Consider the following 20,295-nt stretch of genomic DNA (forward strand, 5'->3'; position numbering starts at 1 on the left):
GAGGGCGGCGGGAAGCGGCGCGGGAAGGGCGCAGGAAGCGGTGTGGGAAGCGGGAAGCGGCGCCCCGGTCGCCGCGGTGATGGCGTGGCGCGCGGCCCCGCCCCCGCCGCGCGGATGGGAGGCTGAAGCGCGCGCGTGCGTGCGTGGCCGCCGCTGCCTGAGGAGTGCGGGGCAGAGTCCCGGAGTGTTCCGGCCGAGCCTCGGAGTGTTCCGGCCCGGCCAGGGCCGCTGCCCCACAGCCTCCGGCGCTGCCGAGTTACCGCTTGGGCAGCTGCCCGCTGCCTTCCGCAGCTCCGGGCATCCTGCGGAACGAACAGTAGCCCCTTTTCCCGCGCTGCCCCCGGCTGCTGTGGGGAAGGAAGGCGGTGGTGGCCCCGGAGGGCAGCCCGGCTGTCGCTGGCCCGGGCTCCGAGCGCGGCGTCTCCTCTCCCGGCTGGGCTCTGAGCAGCACTCTCTGTAAGTAGCAGCCGTGGTCTGTGCCAGGTGGTTGTAAAAGTCCGTGTGGCTGCTGGGTTAAGCAGCCTGGCAGGAACAGTGCAGCTTCTGCTGCTGCTGAGAGGGTAAAGGCCAGCAAGGTTTGAAAGGACCTTGCAGCCAGGTCGGGGCCAGGCTCGCCTCCCAGGCGCCCAGCCATAGGGATAAGAAGACAAAGGCTCAAGCGGCACCAGGGGAGTCTAAGGTTGGACTCTCGGTGAATTTTCTAAACAGAATGGATGATCAGGTATTGGAATACACTACCAAGGGGGGGTGGTGGAGCCACCATCGCTGGAAGTGCTTAAGGAAAGACTGAACACCGCACTGAGTGCCGTGGTGTAGTTGACAAGGGGATATCCAGTCGTAGGTTGGACACGATGATCTCGGAAGTCTTTTCCAACCTATGTGATTCCGTGATCAAAGTATTCCTTTACTGTGTTCTCCAGTAAGTTATGTTATGCCTCTTACATGGCGCTGAACACATCTCATGGGTCTCGGGAGTTTTCGGTGCATATGCTTTTGACAACGTGCGTATCTTTATTTAACTATAGCATCATACTAGTAAGCTAGATTCACACTGGTGTTCACACTGGTATTTAGCTTATTGTAGTCAAAATGCTTGATAATGATTGTTCAGGAAGAGGGTCCTCAGGCAGCAGCCCTCCAGAGCTTCCCAAAGTGTTTTTCTTGGGTGAAAAAAAGTTGATGTGATCCTGAGAAGCATCGCTTGCTTAGTGGTCTAATGTAGTGGTTAGTTTTTCATAATGGCATTTCATTTAATTGTTTTGATTCTTGCAGTTGATTCTTCAGGGGGCTCATCTCAAAGTACAGCTTAAAAAAAGCTTCGCGAATAGTGGAAGAAAATGTCACATAAAAACTCTAAGGTAATCAAGAAAGTCAACATTTCTAGTTCCTTGGAATCTGAGGATATCAGCTTGGAAACCACAGTACCAACCGATGATGTTTCTTCCTCTGAAGAGAGAGAAGGTACTGTAAAAATCACTAAGCAGCTGATTGAACGGAAGGAGTTGCTCCATAATCTTCAGCTGCTTAAAATAGAATTATCGCAGAAAAACTTGATGATTGACAACTTGAAAGTTGAATATTTGACCAAGGTAAGTAGTGTTTCTCCTTTGATTTTAAAATCTTTTCTTGATTTTGATGCTTTTGGAGTATGAGAGAAACTTCTATTCTGAAAAGAATTTCTTTGAATTACATGATGGAGATCTACATAGTTGGTTTGGGGGTTTTCTTGGTGTGTTTTGTTTGTGTTCCTTAATGAGAAAAAGGGAAAACAAATATATGGAAAATTTAGCTGACTTGTTCAAGTCATTTTACTTATAAAGAAGTAAGGGAGGATCTAATTAGCTTTATCTTTCCCAAATACAAAGGGAAAACACCTGTTTTCTCTCAGAAATGACGAATAATTTTGTCACTTATGTTAGTATCATAACAGGGCTTTGAACCTGAACTTGTGGAGTGCTAGAGAAGGTGATCTGTATACTCTTCGATACTTTGTTAATGAAGAGATCATAGGGCTCCTGTGAAGCCCTAGTGTATTTAGAGTCTTGTTCAACAGCTGTTATTGCACTGCTCACAGCATTGGGATCTTTATATTTTAATTTCAACTTGATCTTTTTGTAAAATAGTTCTTGAAAATTAATACGGTAACTTACTCTGTTTTATACTCACTCATATCCTTTATATTTAGATTGAGGAACTAGAGGAGAAGCTTAATGATGCAATCCATCAAAAGCAGCTGTTGTCTTTACGACTGGATAGTCAGTTGGCATTACAGCAAGAAGATGCCAGGTATGATAGAAGTAAAATGAGGAACTTCATCTTTAAGAAATTCGTGAATTAACTTGAATTTGTGTAAAAAAAGTTATTAACATAGATAATTATTAGTTGCAGAAATAGGATTTCTTTTGCAGATTATAGTAGTGTTTAATTCTAAAAATTGAATTTACATATTTATTTTACATAAAAGTGAATTTGAATTCGACTCTCACTGGCTGAAGTTTGTGGGTTTGGTTTAATGTTACCTAAATTCAAAATTTAGTAGGAAGAGGTAATGAAAGTGTTCTTTAGACCAATAAAGAGCAAAAGTACTAGGCAGAGGTGACAGAATTTCCATCAATTTAAACAAAACCTTTAATAACTGCAACGTAAAACTCTTGGGAAGGATGAGTGCATAATGTTTAGCTTTTCCAATTAGTACTTGCTATTTGTCATAAATGCTTTTGGTTGATGATGTAGAAACTCACTTTCCATGTTGTTTTTCTGAAATATTTGGAGTTTATCTGAAAAATAGACTGGCTAGCAGGCTTCTCCAAACCAGTTTGTCAGTTGAGTATCTCCACACCTTGTGAAGGAAGAGCATTACTTACATAGTGTCGTGTTAAAGTAGAGCTTGCGGGATGGGACTGCTTCCAAGTCCGGTTCTGTAGTAATGCCTGAACAGACTTAGGGAGGTGGAGCTAGACTTGAGATTAGTTCCAGCAAAGTGTTTCAACTGAGAGCAGCTTACAGTCAGAAAAATGTTGGTCACTCTTTCTGACACAGAAAAACAATGTCATCTGCTTAGATGCACCAGAGTGGAGTATTTTTGTGCTGGCCACACTTGAGTTATCTAGGGAGTGCTCAGTAAAGATGTACTGATGCACAAACTGTTATTAATAGGCATAAAAAAGTTAAACTGCTTTTCCCAGTATTTTCATTAGTTTTCTTATCAGTCTTTTACTTCACTTTTCATCCTCATGTAATAGAACTGTACACACCATGGAGTGTGTCCTTGTGTGAGTGCTTTGCTGACCTCAGACTTCATGTTACCTGTACCCTACCAGGGGGTAGATGTAAAATCTAATAAATTTATTTATTAAATAAAATAAACACTTCTTAACATCATTAACTGACATGCAGTTTCTCTTGCTGTATAAAACCTTATCACTGATGATAATAGTAGTGATGGTGTTTTAAAGCTGCCAGTAAGGCTGCTTGTTCTATTGTAGTAGTGGTTGGTTACTGTTTTTTTGACTTAATAAAGGACTCCAACTTTGTATGTTAGTGGTTAGAAAAAATTAAGGGTTGGTATGACTGTGCACATGCTAAAACTTTCTAAGACCCAAGTTCAAGTGTTTTACCAGCTCCTTGGGGTTTGTGTGGAAATAGATTCTGCTTTTTCATGTTATTAACCTTTTAATTGGTAAATTAAATTTAGTTCATAAATTCAAGTCAGCATATGTGGAGATTGTCAGTTCTGAGATTCAGCTTTGTACTGACTATAAAATGACTATAAAATTCCCGACTTTTATATATATTGTATCTGATATGACTGTTTAACCTTGGTGGTATACATTCTGGCACTAATTACCTAATCTTAGTAAATTTTTCCCTCTACAAAATGAGCAGAACTCACTTTGCTGGCATATTGTGAAGCTTTGTCAGTTGTGTTACTCACTACCTGATATCTTCTGTTTTCAAATCCATCTTGAAGGAAACATCAGGCTCTAATGAAGCAAGAAATGGAAACTATTTTACTGAGACAGAAGCAACTGGAGGAAACAAATCATCAGTTGAGAGAGCGGGCTGGAGATATCCGTCGTAGCTTGCGAGACTTGGAATTAACAGATGAATGCTATGAGAAGCTAAAGTCTCTTCCTGAGGATCAGCTTTCTATCCCTGAATATATTTCAGTAAGTATTGGGTTTTGTACTGCTTTAAAATATAACCTGTATCTTGAGTCTGGCTGGGACAGGGTTTACTTTCTTCATAGCAGTCTGAATCTTGCTGTGCTTCTCCCTGGTGGCTAAAACAGTGTTTTGGCTATTGCTGGACAGTGCTTGCACACCACCAAGGCTTTCTTTTTTCCCCATTCTGCCTCCCCCTGCCCCAGCAAGCTGTCAATAGTCATGGGATTGATAGGGAACACAGCTGGACAACTGACCTGAATTGGCCAAAGGAATATTCCATACCATAAAATGTCATGCTCAGCAGCAGAAATAGGAGGTAGAGGAAGAAAGAGGGGATGGTGGGTGATGGCTTCCCAAGGTGGTTATTACTCAGGGACTGGCTGGGTATTAGTTTTGATCAGTTTTCCCAGTTTCTGGGAGGTGATGAATTCCTTGCTTTTTCTTTTTAAGCTCACCTCTCTTTCCTTCAGTAGTTGTTTAGAAAACTTGACACCTGAGTTTTCTTACTTTTGTTCATTCTTGTCACTTTCTCCTGCTCCCAGGGGAGGCAGCAAGTGGGTGAGCAGCCATATAGGCTGCTGGGCAGGCTCAATTCATCACAAGCTGTAAATTATGGTGGGCTGTGGTTTTTATCTCCAACTGGAAATAAAGGACCTTCAGAGGCAGATGTTTCCGGATCCGTCTGTTATGACTGGGCTCCAGTAAAAAGAGGAACGTTTTAATCCCTGATTCTGATCTCTTGAAAGAGAGTAGAACTGCTGATGTGTTTTAAGGAGGTTAAGCAGATGGGATGTTACAATTAAAATGTGGGCATACGTTGATGATATGAAATACAGCAGGCTGAAAAAAGGAATTTGAAACTTGATTTGCCAGACCCACAAGCTGGGATTGCTCTTGCAAACATCCCTTACTTTTCTCTTATGCTTTCCATATGTCCCTTTCCTATTTGACTAAAGGTAGGAGACAAAGTGTACCTTAAAATATACTTCAAGATTCATTTTCATGAATTAAGATGTTTGTTAATGATGGTTTGTGGGTATGTGGAGAGGCCACAGTGTTCTCTTGTTTGCAATAAAAAGCCTGTGGGATAGAGCATCCCTGCTGACTTATGAGAATGAAGAAGATTTAGACGTATAAACCTTAATTCACCAAAATATTATCATTTTACTTATGTACAGAGCTTGTTATAAAGGAAGCTGTAAATAATACAATGTTAAAAACCTTAGTACATTTCTTGAGGTACAAATGCTAAATGAATGAATTCTCCAGATCAGAGTCCTGCTTTACTGTGCTCTAGGTATGTACAGAGATTGTCCCCCTTATCTGAAGGATATTCTTGTGAACATCTTTTAAAAAGCTGGACTTTGAAAGTGCTAGGAAAATCATAAGGCTCTATGGGATAAACAAGAACATGTGGCTTGGGTACTATTGGGTTATCACCCCCTAGCAGTGGGTACCACTGTCCTCTGCAAAAGTATTTGATGGATTTTTGTTGATTCCTTAATCACTGTGGAGAAAAAAAAAAAAAAAAAAAAAAAAAAACAAAAAAAAACAAAAAAAAAAAAAACAAACAAAAAAAAAAAAAAAAAAAAAAAAAACAAACAAAAAAACCCCAACCAACCAAACAAAAAAAAGCAAAAAAAAAACAAACAAAAAGAAAACCACAAAAACTGTTTTTTAACAGAAACTGAAATCCATGTCAGTGGATCTATTGAAATTGGTGTGCAACAAGTTCAGGACTTCAGGAATTGATTGACAGTCAGTACAAAAGACTCTGTAGCCAGGCAGGATAGATACCAGGAGTTAGTAACCTTGTCAGCTGCTTTAAGTGAAGCTGTCACAGCACAATTTAGATTTAATTTGTGAGTAGAAAATGGCTGTCAAAAAGATGTGAAGTAGGAGAGATGAGTAGCAGCCACCTTCTACCCTTAATCTTCTATTCTTTTACTCTTGTGTTAAATATGGTATTTTTATCTGTGACAAAAACTCCTCTATACTTAAATGTTCCGTGAAGCTCCTTTCTTCTTCACATATCACTTTTTCTTTTGAAGGAGTAATTTTTAGAACTTTTCATTTACTGGATAAGGCATTCTAAAGATGTAATTGTAGTAAAGCACTGTTTTCTGCTTTTTTCAACTCCTTTTAGCAGGGGATTAATGTGAACCTAGAGGTGTCAGTTAAGCTTGGTGGTTGTTTATCATTACTTGGAGTTATGCAGCTGATCCGGTGCTGGAAGGCTACAGAACTGTTTCACGCATCTGTCTCTGCATCCATTTGGCTCCCAAAGGCTGGGGCAAGGACTCTGATGGGAATGCTGTTTCCTGCTTTGCTTGCCTAAGGAGAAATTGTGCATTTTTAGGCAATTAAAATTTCTGATTCCAGATCTGTGTGCAGACTTATAATATAGCCCACTGATATTAGGGTAAAATTTTCCTTGTTGAGGAAGAGTCCTGCTTAGACAACTTGAGCAAGAAATTTTCAAACTCTTGTTTTCTATTTATCAGTTATAAAATACTGCCTTGCAATTCTCCAGGATGGAGGGAAACATGTATATAATGCTTAGACTTTATTTGAGGCTTGGTGTACTGGACAAACAACAGGAAGAACTTAAATGCAGATTTTTGTATATGGACATCCTGTAAGTTTAAAACACTGAAATTAAAGCAAATGTGAGATGTTCTTCACTGTTCTTCCACAAAGGGGTGCAATAGTGACATGTTAGAACAAAGCCTAGGTAATGTTTAATGCTAATGATGACAACTGAAAAATTGTATTTTACACATCTTTCTCTTAAGATCATACTTCTTTGTTTTGAACTTATATGTAAAAATTTAGATTTTTGTTCAGTCATTTCTAAGATGTTTTTAGAAACAGTCTGTGTGAAATTCGAAAACACTTCAGGCTGTTAAATGGTTCAGCTACCAAGCACCAGTTCAGTTGGTTCAGTGCAGTAAACCTCTTGTGTATTCCACTGTAAAAAAAATTCAGCAATTTTTTTAAAAAATGGTTTCTGCAAGTTCTGTTTCAACTGATTTTATTTGCCATGTCTTTCAGATAAATCACTTTGTTAACGGCTGGTCAGTTGCTGTTTGTTTAAGAAGGCAGTTAACTGATGCAACTGCTTTCACAGAACTTCATTTAACGGAAGCCAACCTTTTCAGCCTCTGCACCCACCCATTTTTACTTAATTCTTATATTCCATAAAAAGTGGTGGGCACAGGCTAAGAGTTTCTAAAAAATTACCTAGAAAATGGTAACTGTTTACAGCACATCAGTCTAAATTTGTGATTTTTAAGACATGCAGTTGTTTCTGAAATCTCTTTTAGAGTAAGTTTTGTTTCTGCTATATTGCATTGGCAAGAGGCAGTGTGTGCTTTGACTGCTGGATTACATGAATACTGGCTATCAAACCAGCTAAATAGCAGCAACAGTTGAACTGCTACAACCTCACCCGCATCTGCTGCATTCATTTGCGTTTTCTGTTACCATGCAATGATCTTTCCTTGGGAAGGCTGTGTAAATTTTCTTCTTGATACCTGTATCACGTGTAATCTTGGTTTCTGCTGGGAAATCTGTTTTAAGGTTGTTTTGTTTTGGGAAATAACTGTGGTATTAACACAAGTTTCCTTGGTTTCCTAGGAATATTGCAGTAAAAATACAAGAACTTACTGGAAAAGCGGGTGTAGCTTTAAAAAAACCACAATGTTTTAAATGGTTCTCAATTAGTCATAATCAAGGTTACTTTTTTCTTAAGAAATGACCAATTGAATCATCAGATGCTACAGTTAAGAATACTAACCTTTCAGTCATGTTGCACGCTTGCCTTATTGTATAAAGTATGCTACACCTGTGTTTACTTTGCAAATTTCTATGGCTTCCGTGTTTTTTAGAATTGGTTGGTGTCAGTTATGTGAAATATACCTGGAACTTTTCTTTGTCCTGTGCTGTTTACAGGTAGCAAAACAGAGATCTGTCTTCCTTCTGCATGAAAGTGCTGTGCAGCTTGCTCTTGAATGCTTACTGAATCTGTGCTTTCTTGTCTGTATTTCTTCTTTAATCATATATCAAAGAAAGCATTAGGGATGGAGGGCATGCAATAGCTTTTGCATGAAAACAGTACCTTATTTATTCTTATTTATTCTTTTCACACACACCCCCAAATGCAACATTTTAAGGTATCAAGTTAATCTGGGAATAATAACCTCTGTGTACATGTATGTGGGTGTATATCAAAAAAGCTCTCCTTTGCTTTTGTCTCTTTTTGTTTTTTAATACTGACTTTGTGGTTTTACTACTGAATTCTCTAGTCTTTTTTTCTTGATCAGAAGAAAAGTTCTGAAAAAGTTTTGTGGATGTGAGGCTTACTTACCTGAGACAATGCCTATGACTAGTGTGGGGGAAGAGAGGAGTATGTGTTACAGATTTGAAATTTTTCTTAATCCTGTTAGAAGGTTGGATTTTTTTTTGGTGTTAATTTAGCAGAGTCAAGCCTTTCAGAGCCTTAGTTTCCTGATGCAGCTGAATCCATACACCAGCATGTTACTGCTGAAGATGTGTGTGGAGGGTGTGTCATGGTTCTTCCGTGTTATGTGCTGTTTCTGCTGTTGCTGCTCCCTGTGCTTGCTCTTGTATTTTTCTTGGTGCAAATTCAGCACACTGAGCTGTCAGAAAACAAAACAAAACAAATCTCTCAATTTCTATACACCCCATAAAAATTTATATTGGCTTGGGGGAAATTAGCAAGTTAAGTTGGTTATTACTAGATAGCTTTTTGGTTTGTTTGGGGTTTTGTTTGATTTGGGGTGGTTTTTTCCTCTTTTTGCACTGTTAATCAAACAGGCTTGAGGTTTGGCACAAGGAAGTGCATGGGGCCATGTGTCCATTAGCAGCTGTATTTTTTTGATTGGTCAGCCTGCATGGAAGCTGCCTTAGTTGTACAGCAATGTAATCTTTACCTTTATGGTATGCCTTAGAAATAATTTGGTAAATTACTGTCATAAAATGTTAAGCCTGATGTGTTTTAGGTTTGTAGCTTTGCAATCACAATTTTGCTAATTTCAACTTTGAACATCTGTCTTGTTCTTCTAGGTCCAATTCTATGAAGTAGTCCATTCCTTAAGAAGAGAGCTAAGTGATCTACAGTTGAAAAAGGAGAGTCTAACAGAAGAACTAAGTGGGTACAGGTCCCAGCTGAAGAGTCTGACAGAGGTCTGTGCTCCTTAGTTATCTCAGTTCAGAAACTGTGAATACATAAATTGCAAAAATCTTATTCTGCAAATCATTATTCATGTATAAGATATAAAAGCTTTTTTTGCGGTATAAAAATTACTGTGAGGAGGGAGGGAAAGAGGAAATAAGCTGTATGCATCCTTGTATAACAGCTAACTCTCTGCTATGGCTAGCCTGCAAGATTTGCTCATGAGACTGTTCAGGGTAGTCTTACCCGCTGTGTTGTGCTTTCTGAGGACAAGATTTCAAGGCTGGGGACACTGCACAGGAGATCCACCCAGCAGCAGCAGAAGACACCGTGATGGTTCAGTGTATAGTTTTTGAGATGGGTATGCCTTGGTAGTAGTTTGCTTCACCTTTTGTTTTAATGTTATAAAAACGTATTTTAGAAATTTCTTTGGAGTTGCATCTTCTCTGCTATGCTTTTCAATTCTTTGTATTTTAATTTTCCTATTTGTTTCTATACTAAAGAAAAAGAGAGTTTGATTTCAGGTAAGGTATAAGCACCAGGAGTAGAGAAAGGAATTATATAATTTTTTTTAAAGAGCTAAGGAATTGAAATAGTATAAGGAGCATGTTTTTTCTAATGTATTTATCAATATTTATATTATTTTTGGTATGTATATAGCTACGGTGATTTGCATTTTAGCTTTAGTTCTGCATAAATGTGCAATTGGGACAACAGTTTCAGGTACTCACAGTATATTTTTCCAGGTCATGGCTAGTAGAGACTTCCATGACACCGTCATTTTACTACTTCTGAGAATATGTTTTAGTTATTCTCTTTTTTCCCTGTGAAATTTGCTTACAGAATAATTAGGTATAAGGAGAAATTCTTTATGCAAGTTTATCTTGTGAAATTCATGTACCTTCATTTCTTATTCTGATTGAATTACAGAAAATAGTCAATAAAATTTATGTATTTATGTGCTTCAGCATTATTCTGTGTCACCATCTCTGGTCATAATTGAGATTAAACTAATCCTGTTAATTTTTGTCTTGCTTAAGCATTTTCCTTCATTGTACATTTAATGTGCTTTGATTTAATGAAGTTGTAGAAGAGGATTTCAGCCTTTGAGATTTGACTGACATCTATTAACTTTTGCTGAAGCAAATTTACAAGATAGTTGATAGCAATAGTTAAAGTTGTGCTAGAAATGGGTTTTTTGGGACAGTGACCTTTCTTTGATATAGACTTCTAATTTTGTTCTTTTTGCACCACATGGTGGCACTCTCCACCTTTCTCACTGATCTGTTTCTCAAAGTTTGAAGTTCACTGTGCTTTTCTTCTGTGGAGAGGCTTAAGAGTCTCTGTGGTTTGATTCTGGCAAGTTCAGGTTTTACCTTGTGACTTGCTGAGTGTCACTGTAACAAGGTACCTCAGAAAATAAGGTAAGAGGAGCATCATCAGAACATGAGGCACTTTAGAGTCTCTACTGTGCTTGGTGCACAGGAGCTGACATACCTATGCATCTCTTACAGTTTATGAAAAAGTGATTTCAAGGTGTAGTGCTGGGGTAATTTCCTTGAGCTCTTCACTAAGGTCAAACTTTTTAGCAAGGAAATTTATCAGTAGGAAATAAAGTTTTTTTTCAGAACCTTACCTAAGGTATTACCCTCTTTTCCAGGATATTTTTTTTGTATTCCAGTAGTTCTTGTTTTTCCAGGTACATGAAATATAGCTGCTGAAATTTCTTGCCTGTTATTTAATAGTTTATACTCTGCAAATCTTTCTTCTGGGTTTCCATCCAGTAGTCTGTAAATTTTAAGTTTTCTCTAATCATTGCAATATTTTTGTTCTTTGTGTAATTTTATCAACAAAGTCTGTTCTGAGTTTAAAACTTCTTTAGGAAGTTAGTAGTACAGAAGTTTGAAATATAGTTATCACTGAAGTGAAGACAATTGGTTTTTGGGTTTTTTCTTTTTTTCTTTTGTGAGAATAAGCTACTTCCTACAGTAAGCATTCCTTCTTTTTTCTGCTCTTGCAGATGATTAGACTCTTCTTTATGAGTTTCAGTGCGGGTTTCTTCCTTGTTTCCGGGACATAAAAAGGGACAAAAAAATATGTTTAGGCCAAATCTTGGGGGAGGAGGATTTGGTTGCCTTTTCTGTTCTTTTGTGGCTGACACACTCGGTTTGAGCAGGCTTTATACGTGTACTTATTCACCCCAAAATAAAGTAATAAGACATATGAGAATTTGCTCTAGACTCATAGGAAAGATTATCTAGCCAACCAAAAATTGAAAAAGTTTGAAGGAAAATTTGAATTTGTCTTAATAGGTAAAGTCAACTTTAGGAAAATGTAAGTGTGAAATGAATTCATCGAGTAAGACAGCTATGCTGACTCTAAACCTTTGTAAATTTTTCTTGATGTGCTGCTGCTCTTAGCCCTTAAAGGCTGCTGAATCTGTAACACCAGACCCAGTAGGGTAGGGAGCTGATTCTGACAACTGGTAGCAGAACATGGCTTGTGAAGACTGATTTCTAGCACTGAAATATGGTCTGATAAAAGATATTTGTTCTGCTGCTTTCTATTTTTGAAGTGGTCAGTTTAAGTGGTTGTGCTCTACAGCTAAATTAGTGGCTCTTTGTGCACCATTGTTGCATTTGGGATTCAGATCAATGCAGTTCCTCTGGTTCCAGGTACAGCAGCCGCAGCCCAGGGGGAGGCAGTGCAGCTGGTGAAAGTCATGTTCTTGTACTGCTGACTGACTGTTACCAAATGTGCAGTACAGGCTTGTTTTAGTCCTTCTTTTACAGTGCTCAATACTTCAAGTATAAATAATGTTGGCACCACCAGCTTTGGAGGTAAAGATAGAGGAGGAAGTCCAACTATAGTGGTGTATTACCAGGAGCTTCCCAGAAATAAAACCAGCTTCTGATGTGTGCATTCCCATGCTGAACATCAGTTTACTATTTTCAGAGTTGTTTGTTTCCAAAGTGGTTAGAACCTTCCCTCAAGCAGATGTAATTTACTACAAATGGGTTTCTCTCAAGGCTGGGAGAATGTCTGGGATGGAAATCTTGCTTTTCTTTCTACCTCCTTTAGATTAAGTATTGCTTTCTTCTTCTGGCTGAGAGTTTCTTGGCAATGTTTTCCTGGAATTTGGTATTGATACAGTTTTATCAGGGCTCCTTTTTCTTCAGTTATTTTTTTATATAAAGTTGCCTTCAGGATTTACAATAAAATTTATAGCATGAAAGTTTCTGAAAGCTGTGGCTATCCTAAAGACAAAGCTGGTTATGTGTAGGACAAAGATCTTTTCTAGGACTTCATCTCTGATTCAGGATTAGTAGCTGTCAGATTTTGCTAGACATAACTAACCATTTGCTCTGTGATAATGTTTTCCAGCTGGAGGGAAAACATATCTATAGTCTTCAAAGAATAAACTAAGCTTTTGTACTCAGAGGATCATTTGGCACTAGATGTGTCTGAATATTAGGAAGCTGAGGCTGTTGTTGCGACTCCAAACAAACTGGGATCCCTGGGGTTTCTCCTAAAGTTTGCTATCTGTAAAGACTGCACTCTAGAACCCTTCCCCAGCCCCCTGACACGACTGCTTTCAAGCAGTGCCTTGATCGTTTGGTCTTCACAACTCTCTTGCGACAGATGAGGTCTTGCTCTTAGGTGAAATACGTGCCTAGCTTTTCTTCTGCTATTGTTAATACTGTTCAGGAAAACAGCTGCAAAGACGATCCTCTCTCAGTAACTGTGAGCTTGAGGCAGCAGTTTAATATTTCCAAGATTTAAGGAAAGTTCATATCTATGACAGTTCCCTTTTCTATCCAATACCTTTCTACTCTTTCAGATAAATAGCTATGGCTTGCATTGACTGCTGGCTGTGGTTCAAAATGCGAGGTGCTTTCATTATACTGCTCTGTAATGATCTAAAGGATCCTTCTCACCTGAGAATATTTCACTGAAAATCCTAGTAAGCTCAGATACAGGGAAATAAACTTTTTATTCTTCCACTTCCTTTTGCTGTAGAAGTACTTATTCCAAAGCTTTTCTTTCATATGTTCCTTGCAGAGTTTCTGTACTTTGGAGTAGCTCAACATTTTTGTTTATAGTGGCAAATAGTGACCTATCTACAATCAGATTACCAGTTTCCCATGTCCAAGCAGAGCACCAATTTCATAGCAAGTTACTGAAGAGATGTCTTATTTATCCAATTATGTATAGCTTCTTCCCGATGTTTGGGCTGCTGCACTCCAATAAATAATGTATTGACCAAGAATTTTTGAATGGAGAGTATGTAAACAATTGAAGCAAAATGTCATTTTTACAAAGAAGCAGCACTTCATCCAAATAACTGGAGGGAATTGTTTTCACATCACAATGGTACAGTAGCTTTATATTTGTCTAGGGCCTTTAGGGTATGAGCAAAGTGCTGGCTTTTGTAAGTGGTTCTTCAAAGATGAAGATTTTTGAGAAAAAAAGCCACCTTTTAAAAAGCAGGATCACTTTCTTTCACGGGCTTATCTGTAGATGGTGTAAAGAAGTTGTGCTGCTGCTGCTTGATTGGCTGATTAATCTATTCCCTACATTTCTGTTTATCTTCTTATCTCCAAAGGCTTTTTGAAACGTCAGTTAATCCCTGTTATGTATTATCTGTCACTAACTTAGTTTCAAAAGTATGTCACCTGCATGTTGCACTTGAAATTCACTCAGGTATTTATTTCAGTGACTGCTATATACTGCTGGTCATTCCAGATTGAGGGTAGCAGTGAGGATTTATATCATTAAACTGAGGTCTGCCATTAGATCTTTAGTTTCTCTATCAGTTTGGGGTTTTAACTGGTGCAGATCAGGCAAGCTGAGAATCTTCTTGCTTGAAACGTCATCTGTGGACAGTGTTTGTAAACCAAATAAAAGCACTTCTTAGCTGACTCATGCCCTATAGAAACCTGGTTAATATTGGTGCTGGTTAATACTGGCATCTTTGTCAAGAATTTCTTTAGACAATGGTTGCCTCTCTGTCACACAGGACAAGTTGGTTTTTCATTTGTTTTAACCATCTCATTAGTCTGAGTTTCTGCTCTCTGCAGAAGCAAAAATTAGTAAGAGGCTGAAGAAAAGCCAAGCATGAGGTGTTTGGAGTATTATGGCCATCACATTCAGTGTTACGAAGTTCTGTTTGTCCATAAATTACTTTAAGGTTTGTGGGCTTACTTATGCTAATACCATTTATTGGTATTATTTCCAGGACCTCTTTTCTGTCCTTGTAAGAGCTCTGTATCTTGATTCTTCTAAAAGCCCCTTTTTTTGCTGCAGCAGGACAAAGCTGTTCACCAAGACAGTCAAGCTATCTTTTGAAGATAAGTGGAAAGATAAAGCTGTTCCATTGCAGAGATCTTAAAATCAGCTTAAATCAGTTCAGCGTACATGAACAATGTTAGAAACTGAATTAATTTCATCACATGCAAAGCAAGGCTTCTTCTTCCTAAACACAGGCAGCTTGGTTGGATGTCTTTAAGATATATTGCTATGGAAGTCCAGTAGGTTGTGTATGTGCTACCTGGAGAGGTGCATACCACATAGGGGATTTTGTGTGTCAGCCTATTTACAGCCTAGACTGGGTATCAGCTTGCTTTGTCATGTTTCTTTGTGTTTAAAATACTACTTCAACACCTTAAGATTAGGTAGATGAAAAGCAGTGTCCTGTGCAGTATAGTTAATGTTTCTTCAGGAATTACATTAAATCTTAAAAAAACAAACATGACAAACCCCTCTAATTTAAGGTAGGTCTTAGTATCACTTTTCCAATGCAGAATTTACCATATTGTTACATGACATTACCATGACATTAATAACTGATTTAATAATGCAATTCAAAAGTAAGTTTAGGTCTCAGGTATTAGAAGAAACTGATTTTGCAGATATTTAGCTATTCTGTTAATTGTTGCTTTAAAGTTGTCTATGATAACTTTTTCCAGAGGTTAACCAATTTAATTTTATACTTTTGGTAGTTGCCATCTAGCTTCCAGATAGATAATACTGTAGGAGCTTCAGTAGCCCACTCAGTGAAGGATGTGGGAATTCCAGCATGGTATTAGCAGCGGAATGGCATGGGATATCCACAGAAGAATTCTATTCTTAACTTAATCTTTCAATTTGCACTTAAAAGTTAAGTGCCCTTACCAACATTTCCTGCTGCAAGATGTGTCATGTTTGCACTGCATAACAGGGTACTTGCACCATTATGTTACATATTTGAAACTTTAGCTAACTTGTGCACATCAACTTTTGAAAATATCTGACAGAGACTATTATTATAATAATGCCATCTTTATAAATAACAACGTGCAAACTGGTTGAAGAGGAATGTGTTTTATAGTGTTAGTTTGCCTAATGTTTATCCATGAATTAGGATAGAAACCAGTATGTGTTAGGATGAGTAACAATCACATCTTTACATGATGTGTTTTTAATGGCAGACCATGCAGAATCCTGGTAAAAACATTCTGGGTGTTACGATTTTTGTGATTTGTGACCTGAAGTGATTTTAGTAAAAGTGAAGATAAGTAAGTATATAAAATATAAAACAAAAAAGTTCTTTTTATCAACAGAATAGTTACAATATAGCTAGTAGATTATGAAGCTTTTCTGTAGTGTCTTACAAGTATTAAGGTGTGCTTTTTCAGGAAGGCATTCTGCCAGTCTTTCAGCTAATGATGTCTGTGAAGTTTATCAGTTGTCCTTCTGTCATATACTCCATATATGCTGTTGCCATAAACTTTCATTGTCTATTAATAAGTAGCTAGACAGTTATCCTCCTATAACTGTATAAAGCACAGCTTTCAGCAGTGTTGAAAAAATTATGCACTCATACAGTGTCTTTTACTGCAAAATAAACTTAATTTACAGTTGCTAAATGCTTGATTTAGTACTGACATCTTAAGGCTGTGCTCACCTTCAGTTAATAATATTGTGATGTCCATTCATAATAACCAGATAGAATAATTGTTTATCAAACATCCATTATTGAGCTTGCTATTAATCACAGCAGTAAAAAACTGAACTCAGCAGTGTTCTGGGAAGTAGGATATGGAAAAAATCTAGATGCCTGGGGGTATTCTCAAATTTTTGACAAGCCACTCTTTTTGTAGTCCGTCAGCTTTACCTTGTATTAGTGAATGAGCATTATTATTTTGGTTGTTCTTGTGAATAAATTGCTAAGTAATACAGTATTGAGGACAAGTAAGTAAGATAAGTTTGTGAAAAAAGTATCTACGTAGCAGAAAACTGAAAAATAGAGTCTAGATTGGGGATTAAGGTATGAAAGTCTACTATTGTGGAGAGTTGGAGGGGATGAGTGTGATTAGGAAATCTGTTGATCTTCAAAAGGAATATCTAGTATTTTACAAGGTGAATACTCTCTGTGTGTTCTCTGTGCTTTTGTTGTTTTAGTTTCCAGAATAATCTGTAAAAGTATGTGAGAGGAGGAAAAAGGAAAATGGAAAATAATGCTGATAGACCATTAAGTAAACTTTTAAATTTTATTTTGTATTTTCTTCCGCCAAAGCTTTCCATGATATGCTTCAGCAAACATAGGTTACCAGATAAAATAGCTACAATTTGGGAGTAACTGGCTGAAAACTTTCGGAAAATGACAGATGTTGCTAAACTTGCTGAACAAACCATCTTCTTTTTTTTTTTTTTTTTTTTTCAAATTAACTAGCAAGTATCTTCACAAGTATCTTCACTTGTTTGAAACTGTTGTAAAGGTGATGTGTCATTCGTGCTCCTAGTATAGGTTTGCAGACCACCAGCTGTATATATGAGGGTTACTGGTCTTGGAAGTTCTGCTAATGGACAGATACACTGGAAAAAATAGGTACATTTAATCAAGTATTTGTAATAAGATAAAAATAAGTTGAGTGTCGATGTAGTTGGTTACTTTGTGATGTGCTAAATTTCCAAATACTGAGACAACTGAAGGTATTACCACCTGAATATTCATAAGAGGTTTTCATGAAACTAAGTTGGTGATTACTTGAAGTAGATACCAGTGCAGCTGTGATCATTTCAAAATGTCTCACTTCCTAGAGCTATGAAGACGAGAGGAGGAGTCGGTCAGAGCTTGAGGTCAGATGCCAGCGTTTAACACTGGAACTGGCTGATACCAAGCAGTTGATTCAGCAAGGTGATTACAGACAACTGAACTATGATAAAGTAAAATGGTAAGTATCTCTATAAATTCAAGTGTTTAGCTAACATACAGATGTTAATAAAGATCAGCCTTGATTGACCAGAGTTCTTAGCTTAATTTTTGACTTACGCACACTACAGACATTTTTTCTTACCTCATACACTAATGGTTCAATTACCTCCTTTAGTATATTGCAGACGTAAAATGAACAACATTCTGAAAAACAGTGCAGCAAATTATCTTCCTAAAAGTTTATATTTTCAGATTTACTGTGTTTTCAAGAGAGCCTAGTAGTCTCAATTGCAGCTAAGGAAGTGGGAGCTGTTGATGGCAAGCGTCTTGGAACAAGTACTCCTTTTTTATTCGTAGTTTAAAAGCAATGATCTAACAAAAGGCCCTATGCTCTCCTCTGTGCTGCTTGCAGAGTGAGTTAGGAGGGCAGGACCTTGGGAATTAATATTTACAACTTAAGATATCCTTGAAACTATAGATTTGAAAGGGCTGTTATGAGGACTTCGGCAGATAATCTTAGGATTACCTTACTGAATTGATTTAACTGCAGGAAGTTCCAGTGTCTCGCCCTTTTAAAATACAGATTGTACTGTTCTAGCCAATGTTTTGACTATCCATCTTGCAAAAAGCAATTGCAAACAGTGAAAATAGATTTCTTGTAAATATACCCATAGATGTATACTTCACAGTCCAACTTCGAAATAGCTTTTTCGGTGTACTCGCAAGTACAAGAAATCTGGTCTTTGGCACATTTATTGAGAAATGGATTCAAAAATGGGGATTATGGATGGAAAAGACCCTGTCAACTCCTTACTTGTTCATAGGGAATGAACTCAGGCGTAGTTACTGACACAAGTTACTTTGTCTACTAAGTTATTTGAAGGGGAATCTGTCGTCTGGATTCACAGCGTTTTTGGTTCACAGCTATATGTACAAAACCTCAGAATCTCTCTGGCATCTTGTTGCAAATAGGATGGATTGGTGCTATGGTTTGCTTCCTATATGCAACTGCATCTTAATAAGTGGATTGTAATAACTTTCTTGTGAATGGCCTCAGTGTTTAACAGTGTGCGTTTAAAATAGTCTTGAGTTGAGAAAAGCATGAATGAACGTGCCAAAACTCTGTTTGAGAGAGTAGGTTGTATTCAGCTGGGTAGGCACAGACGAAGGGGAGGGGTGAGCTCTGTTGGCATAACTGCGTGAGGATATTTGGGAGCACTGCAGGAGTAAATCACTTCCAGACTTGTTCCTGCCTTTAAAAAACAGTGTGTCAAATCTACTTCTGCTGTACTACAAGTTATCTCAGCTTTAAAGCAATACTGTGCTTAATATAATACTGGTTAGCTTTTTTCTAAACTGCAAGCTCATACTGGCTCATTCATTTCACTGTTCTGACAGGGTGAGAGTGGAGACGCAATGATGCTTCTTTGTGCATGCAAAAAGCACTTCCGCTCAGGACACCAGCACAGCTTTTGCAGCTGTGTCATGTATATTTTAAACATGACAACCCACTTTAGTATCCAGGCTGTATGCAGGGGAGAGTACCTACTGAGAACAAGTATACATTGCTTTCTGCGCTCTTGGGAAGATGGGAATTAAGTTGCTTTACTTTTTCGTTGGACTTACGTGTCTGCAAAAGATTCAAGAGATTGTCATGGGAAATAGCAGCAGAAGCTTGATAAAGCTAAAGCAATGGATAAGGGTACTAACAGATCATTGCTAAGAGAAGAAATGTATAGCCCAAAGTTACACTGAAGAAGAAAAATAAGAGGAGAACGAAATAATTTCGTATGGGAGTTTGAGTATTGTAGAATTTTCTTTGTTCCTGAGTATTTAAATAATCCTCCATTGTTTCATATAAAATGATGCTGTCGCAGGTGTTAATAACTATAAAAGGTTAAGATAATCACCAGTTTTTCTGTGAGTGACTCTGGAAGAAATCAGTGTTGTGAAGTGGAAGAAGGCTGAGAAATTAAAAAGGGACAGGAATTTTGTTCATTGCATTTTATGCATCTAATAGCTTACCTTTACTTTCACAGTGAACGTGATGTATTTGAGCATAAATTGTCCGAACTCAGAAGAAACTATGAAATACTGGAGGTGTCATACAAAACACAAACTAAAGAAAGAAATGACTTAGCAAAAGAGGTAAACATAAAGTTCTTACCTTACTAATTGTGTATTTCTTTATCTTGGGAATTTGATTTTTTGTCTAATCAAATTTGTCAGAATCATGGAATAATTAAATTAGAATGGTCTCAAGAGACCAGCTGCTCCAACTCACCCATGTAGTACAGAGCAAGATTAGGTGAAGTTGCTTAGGGCTATGTCGAGTTTCAATGTCTCCAACGATGGAGATGCCACAGCCTTTTGGACAATCTGTTCCAGTGTTTGTCTGCCCTCTTGTGAGAATGCATTTGTGAAAACTAATCAGTTGTTACAGCCTTTTTCTGTTGCATCTCTTGTCCTGTCACTCTGTACAGCCAAGAATCTGGCTATTTTTATGTGTTCCACTTGCACACGTGAAGATAGCAATATTATTTTCCCCATACAGATTTCTCTTCTGAAGGCTGAAAAAAATTCCAAGTATTTCTCTTAACCCCTTGTGCATTGTATGCTGCAGTTCATGACCATCTTGGTAGAGCTCTACTGGTCCTGCTTCAGTATGTTAATACGTGTCTTTAGGACATATATGTTCTGGGATATAGCACTTCAAGTATAGTCTCCACAAGTGT

General features: G+C 37.9%; 1 protein-coding gene across 3 annotated transcripts in view; it reads left to right on the forward strand.

Annotated features, from left to right (window-relative positions):
* The window catches only part of PIBF1 (progesterone immunomodulatory binding factor 1), a 106,190-nt gene that overhangs the window by 427 nt on the left and 85,468 nt on the right, over positions 1–20,295 (forward strand). For 2 of the 3 annotated variants that reach the window (XM_066176275.1, XM_066176277.1), the window contains exons 1-7: positions 163–456; positions 1,273–1,589; positions 2,186–2,286; positions 3,971–4,169; positions 9,255–9,374; positions 17,446–17,579; positions 19,600–19,708. In XM_066176275.1, the coding sequence (XP_066032372.1) occupies positions 1,338–1,589; positions 2,186–2,286; positions 3,971–4,169; positions 9,255–9,374; positions 17,446–17,579; positions 19,600–19,708 (915 nt within the window). In that variant the 5' untranslated portion in view covers positions 163–456; positions 1,273–1,337. Of the gene's footprint in view, positions 1–162; positions 457–1,272; positions 1,590–2,185; positions 2,287–3,970; positions 4,170–9,254; positions 9,375–17,445; positions 17,580–19,599; positions 19,709–20,295 lie in introns of those variants that run through there. The other variant, XM_066176276.1, reaches the window with a different exon arrangement.

This window comes from Chamaea fasciata, unplaced genomic scaffold (assembly GCF_029207755.1).
Source record: "Chamaea fasciata isolate MVZ Bird 193981 ecotype frontalis unplaced genomic scaffold, bChaFas1.0.hap1 SCAF_2, whole genome shotgun sequence".
In the NCBI taxonomy this organism is placed as follows: Eukaryota; Metazoa; Chordata; class Aves; order Passeriformes; family Sylviidae; genus Chamaea; species Chamaea fasciata.